General features: G+C 51.6%; 1 protein-coding gene across 1 annotated transcript; it reads left to right on the forward strand.

The window, feature by feature from the left end:
• The first annotated feature begins 14 nt into the window (after positions 1–14).
• LOC112953198 (olfactory receptor 14C36-like) lies at positions 15–1,001 on the forward strand. Its single transcript, XM_026046210.1, has one exon. It carries the CDS (start codon positions 66–68, stop codon positions 999–1,001), a length of 936 nt encoding a protein of 311 aa, XP_025901995.1. The 5' UTR covers positions 15–65.
• Positions 1,002–6,458: the final 5,457 nt, after the last annotated feature.

The raw sequence follows: 6,458 nt of genomic DNA on the forward strand, positions 1-6,458 counted from the left end.
AAGCCTGTCCTAACTTGTCAATGTATTTTCCTCCTTGTACAGTTCCCTGCGCATAAAGGCAGAAAATGTCTAATAGCAGCTCCCTCACCAACTTCCTCCTCCTGAGGTTTGCGGACATGCGGGAGCTTCAGCTCTTTCACTTCTCATTCTTCTTGAGTATCTACGTGGTTGCCCTGCTGGGCAATAGCCTCATCATTACAGCCATAGTCTGCGACCAACACCTCCACACGCCCATGTACTTCTTCCTCCTCAACCTCTCCATCCTTGACCTTTGCTCCATCTCCACCACTGTCCCCAAATCCATGGCCAATTCCCTGTGGGACAGCAGGGCCATTTCCTACTCAGGATGTGTTGCCCAGATATTTTTGTTTTTCTTCTTGATTTCAGCTGAGTTTTCCCTCCTTACAGTCATGGCATACGATCGCTTTGTTGCCATCTGCCAACCACTGCACTATGGGACTCTAATGGACAGCAGAGCTTGTTTCAAAATGGCAGCAGCTGCCTGGGCCAGTGGTTTTCTCAATGCTGTGTTGCACACTGGAAACACATTCTCAATACCCCTCTGCCAAGGTAATGCTGTGGAGCAGTTTTTCTGTGAGGTTCCCAAGCTCCTCAAGCTCTCCTGCTCMGATGCCTACCTAAGGGAAGTTTGGCTTCTTATATTTAGTATCTGTTTATTCTTTGGGTGTTTTGTTTTCATTGTGCTGTCCTATGTGCAGATCTTTGCATCTGTGTTGAGAATCCCCTCTGAGCAGGGACGACAAAAAGCCTTTTCCATGTGCCTCCCACACCTGGCTGTGGTCTCCCTGTTTGTCACCACTGCCACATTTGCCTACCTCAAGCCTCCCTCCATTTCCTCCACAGTTGTGGATCTGCTGATGGCTGTTCTGTATGCAGTGCTGCCTCCAACAGTGAACCCCCTCATCTACAGCATGAGGAACAAGGAGCTCAAGAAGGCATTGAAGAAACTTATTCAAGTAGCACTGCTTCACAACCAATAAACTCCAAACTCCATCTCACAAGTGATACCTAAATTATTTCAGATAACTGTTGGACTTTGGGCACTGTCTCTGTAACAGTAATATTTTTGCAATCCTCCCACTCTACCAGAGGCATAAACTCTGACTGTCTGACCCAGAAGTCTTTTGTAAATCTGTCTATATTTGCATCATAAATGGCCTATCTGTAATACAAGGGGATTTCTTCAATGTAGTGCATAAAGACTGGTCTCTTTTTTCAACATCAGAGCCAAGAGTTCTCTCAAGGAATTTCACCATGAAAAGACCTGTTGTTTTTCCGATGTTCTTCATGGGCTCAAGACATTGAACTCATGCAATAATATATTATATAATGAGAGATTGATTCAGCTCTCACTTGTGGGTGCCCAGTGCTCCTGGGRATACTGAATATTCAAGTGATATCTGCCTGGGACTGTCTCCCATATGAAAGGACTGGTGACAGATGCACACAACGAGAAACCTTCAGGCAGAAGGAATGGAGCGTGGAGAGTGCTTCATGTTACTTTCTTTGAAAAAACATGTGCTGGATCTATGGACACATCTGAACACAGCCTGAGCCATTTGAAATGTCCAGTGGTTGCTTAGATCCATGGCCACAGACCCCTTGGTGTGGTGCTGCCAGGTATAATGATGCCTGTCCATCTGGCTCTGCTTCTCACTCTGATCACCACTGCCAGTGTGGAATCACCCCAGTCTTCTGGGGCACCACATCCCACTCACTCAGCAGAGCAGCACCACCAGCTCAAGGTCCTGTAGGAAGCACAAGAGAGGGTCTGGAAGAGTCAGACTTGTCTACACTGATGCACTTACTGGGGAAAGGCTCTTTCTAGAGCAGAGACATCCCTGGAGAAGAGGAAAGGAGCAATTGTGTGCTTGCAAGGATTAAAAATAGAGAAATCTGTTGCCATGTAGGCCAACTACTGACTGACAACAACTGACTCAGTGGGGGCGGAGCTGGCAGGACAGGCGGGAACTCAAAAGCCGCCCCCAGGGAGCGCGGCGACCAGGAGCGGTCAAACAGAGGGGGCAAACAGGGCATGGTACGTCAGACAGGGTGTGGCACGGAAGTTAGAGCGGCAAACAGATCGAGGTGTGGCAGACAGGGCATGGCACAGCAGTTAGAGCGGCAAACAGCGTGGTGCGTCAGGCAGGGCATGGTACGGCAGTTAGCGTGTGGCAGTTCGGACAGGGCGGGCAGGCAGGGCATGTAGGGAGTCCCCTCCCAGGTGTAGAAAAGAATTCTGTCCACAGTCTCCTCCACCAGTGGGAGACCAGGCAAAACCATGGTCTCTACTTGGCAGAGACCTTGCACCAGGAAGACTGAACTGCCACAGAAACATGCGGCAGTCCAGGTCTCTAGCTGTGCCTGAGCCTCTCCTTACCAGGGAGTGGCAAAAACACTGCCTCACCCCCGCCAGTGACCACGTCCAACAGGTACGAGGCTCTGGACCATGAGGAGCAGACAGATGAGGACACAAACCAAGGCCCATCTAGGGGGCAAAGCTTTTGACACCATCCCTCACAACATTCTCCTGAACAAGGTTCAGAAGTGTGGGAAAGACGAGTGGACAGTGAGGTGGATTAGGAACTGGCTCGATGGCAGGGCTCAGAGAATGGTAATCAGTGGCGCGGAGTCCAGTTGGAGGCCTGKAGTTAGCGGTGTGCCCCAGGTGTCAGTCCTCGGTCCCGTCCTGTTCAACTTATTCATTAACGACCTGGATGAAGGGATGGAGTGCTCCCTTAGCACGTTTGGTGATGATACCAAACTGGGAGGAGTAGCTGATATCCAGAGGGCTGTGCTGCCATCCAGAGGGACCTGGACAGACTGCACAAGTGGGCAGTGAGAAACCTCATGAAGTTCAACAAGGGCAAGTGCAGGAATAACCCTGGACATCTGTTCAGGCTGGGGATTGACCTTCTGGAGAGTGGCTCTGTCAAGAGACATCTAGGKGTCATGGTGGATGACAAGCTRACCATGAGGCAGCAGTGTTCGTTCATTTCCAGGAAGGCCAATAGTATCCTGGGGTGCATTAAGAAGAGCGTCCCCAGCAGGTYGAGAGAGGTGATCATCCTTACACACAGCCCTGGTGAGGCCACATCCTCAGGAGTATTGTGTCCAGTTCTGAGCTCCCCTGTACAAGAGGGATGTGGAGCTGCTGGAGAGAGTTCAGTGCAGGGCTATGAAGATGATCAGGGGCCTGGATGAGGCCCTGTGCCACGTGCTCTAGGTGACCCTGTGTGTGCAGGCGGATTGGACTAGATGACCTCTGGAGGTCCCTTCCAACCTTAAGCATTCTATGATTCTATGAACTAATAGAAAGCTATGTTGCTGGGTCAGCAGAAGGTACCTGAGGATCCCCAGGGCAGGGATTCCCATTCTATCCTTGAGAGAGGGACTGGCATGAGGAGATTGCAGTTAGCCTGAGGGTAAGGAATACCCTGGACACAAGAAAAAAAGACAGAGACTGCCCTCTGTATCCCTGTGCCACTGGGGCCAGGCCCAGACTGAAGGCTCATGGGACAGCTCTCTCTCTCTCTCTCTCTCTCTCTCTCTCTCTCTCTCTCTCTCACACACACACACACACACACACACACACATACACTCTCTCTCTCTCTCACACACACACCCCTACAGTAAGGAATTGTTGATTTGAGTACCACTGAGTTGGCCAGGCCCAGACTGAAGGCTCATGGGACAGCTCTCTCTCTCTCTCTCTCTCTCTCTCTCTCTCTCTCTCTCTCTCTCTCTCTCTCTCACACACACACACACACACACACACACACACACTCTCTCTCTCACACACACACACCCCTACAGTAAGGAATTGTTGATTTGAGTACCACTGAGTTGGACAAACACCATCCATGACCTTTTGCTGCAGCCTCCATTGTCCCCTGCCCCTGCTGTCATCCCACACTGCCCTGTGTCCCATCCCCTCTCTCCATACCACAGGAACCATCAGTGCAGGAAGACCTGGTACAGCCCTTCAACTACTGCCAAGACCCTAATCCTACTACTTCKTACTATGTTGGGACTCTAGCCAGTTCAGGCAGTGAGTCTTGCCTCTACCCCAACTTCTTGGCCTGGAAGGGCTGTAACTGCCCACAACCCAGCCATCCAGATTACTTCTTCTTCACCCACATTCTCTCTCAGAGACGTGGACCTGGCTCAGGTCAGGGCAATTGGCCACTGCAGAACTGGGATTGGGACTGAGGTGATGGGGACTGTGTGTGGGAGTAATGGGACAGGATGATCAGCCCTACTTGAAATACCATAGCTGTGCTGGGAGGGCCAACGCTATCAGACCAGTCAGGCTGAAACTGCTGCTTTGATAACACCTCCAAACCAGGAATGTTGGGATTTTCTCACTTCGAGGAGATGAGTCACTGGTGGAGACCTCACCTCAGCCTAGTCTAGACCCAGTCTGARTCCCACATCACAGCTTAAGGGGTAGAAAGGAGTGTGGCCTGGCACAGCACTCTACTCATAGTCTGCTGGTGAATAGTCTATGGGAGAGGTAGATGTTATCTCTGTGGCTGAGTCCTTTCCATTGATGAAATCACAGAGTGATTCAGGTGGAGAATGACCTCCAGAAGTCTTTAGYCCAAACTCCTTTGCAATCAGGGCAGGTTGACCAGCTGGATAGATGAGGGGAGAGCAGCGGATGTCATCTATCTGGATTTCAGCAAGGCTTTTGACATTGTCCCTCACAACATTCTCCTGGGCAAGGTCTGGAGGTGTGGGATAGATGAGTGGACGGGGAGGTGGATTGAGAAATGGCTGCATGGCGGAGCTCACAGGGTGGTGATCAGTGGCGTAGAGTCCAGTTGGAGGCCTATAGTTAGCTGTGTCTGCCAGGGGTCAGTCCTCGGTCCAGTCCCGTTCAATGTTTTCATCAATGACCTGGATGAAGGGATGGAGTGCTCCCTCAGCACGTTTGCTGATGATACCAAACTGGGAGGAGTAGCTGATAGCCCTGAGGGCTGTGCTGCCATCCAGAGGGACCTGGACAGACTGGACAACTGGGCGGTGAGAAACCACCCTCAAGGGCAAGTGTAGGGTCCTGCTCTTGGGGAGGAGTAACCCCAGAGACACCAGTACAGGCTGGGGACCGACCTTCCGGAGAGCAGCTCTGTCAAGAGAGATCTAGGGGTCATGGTGAATGACAAGTTGACCATGASGCAGCAGTGCTCCCAGGTGGCCAAGAAGGACTATGGGATGCTGAGGTGCATTAAAAAGAGCGTCTCCAGCAGGTCGAGGGAGGTGATCGTCCCTGTCTATGCAGCCCTGGTGAGGCCATATTTGGAGTAGTGCGTCCAGTACTGGGCTCCCCAGTAAAAGAGGGATATGGAGCTGCTGGAGAGAGTTCAGTGCAGGGCTACAAGCATGATCAAGTGCCTGGAACATCTGCCTTACGAGCAAAGGCTGAGASAACTGGGCATGTTCACCCCGAAGAAGACAAGGCTGAGGGGGAATCTGATCAGTGTCTATAAATCTCTCAAGGGAGGCAGTGAGGAGGATGGGGCTGGCCTCTTTTCAGTGGTGGCCACTAACAGAACTAGTGGAAATGGCCACAAACTGAAGCACCGAAAGTTCTGCAGGAACTTGAGGAGGAAAAATTTCTTAACAGCAAGGGTGACAGAGCACTGGAAGAGGTTGCCAGGAGATGTTGTGGAGTCTCCTTCTCTGGAGATCTTCAAAACCTGCCTGGATGCAATCCTGTGCCACATGCTCTAGGTGACCCTGTGTGTGCAGGGGGGTTGCACTAGATGACCTCTGAGGTCCCTTCCAACCTTAAGCATTCTGTGATTCTATGACATGCTTGCTTGGCAGTACCCGCAGAGTCAAGTSTCTGAATTGCATCTGAAATCCTCCTTCCAGAGATACCACAGGAAAGASAGTGAGGGTGTCCCAGGACGGGGACTCCCCGCTCTCTTTGCTGCCTTGTGCCGCCTGCCTGCTACTCCAAAGCTGCTTTGAAGGTTCAGAATGCACCAAGGAATGGCCCAGAGTAACTCCAAAAGACAGTTTATTTCTTGAGAGAAAGGACATTTCTGTTGCAACCGCTCCTCTTCGGGACTTGATGTTCCTTCTTCTGGAGCTTGCTCAGCAGCCAAGCCCTGAGGGGTACAGGAGAAAGATGCTGAGTGAGCTGGAACATGCATGTGCCTCCTGGAAATCCAAAGACACACCCCAGCTACCGAGCCCATTTCTGTGTATGAGATGCTGGGTTCAGGTGCAGGCCCAGGACAAACTCCAAGGGCACTTGTGTGCCCTGGGCTAGCGGGCAGCAAAAGACCCTCTTTCTACCACAGTGTGGCACCCAGCTCTTGGCAGGAGCACRGACCTTGTCTGCCTTGGGAGCTACTTACCGGCGAGCCTCCTCCTCCTGCTTCTGCCGGTTTTGCTCCACCCTTTCCTTCCAGTGATCTCGAAGC

Source organism: Nothoprocta perdicaria, unplaced genomic scaffold (assembly GCF_003342845.1).
Source record: "Nothoprocta perdicaria isolate Ctin4 unplaced genomic scaffold, notPer1 scaffold_429, whole genome shotgun sequence".
Taxonomy (NCBI): domain Eukaryota; kingdom Metazoa; phylum Chordata; class Aves; order Tinamiformes; family Tinamidae; genus Nothoprocta; species Nothoprocta perdicaria.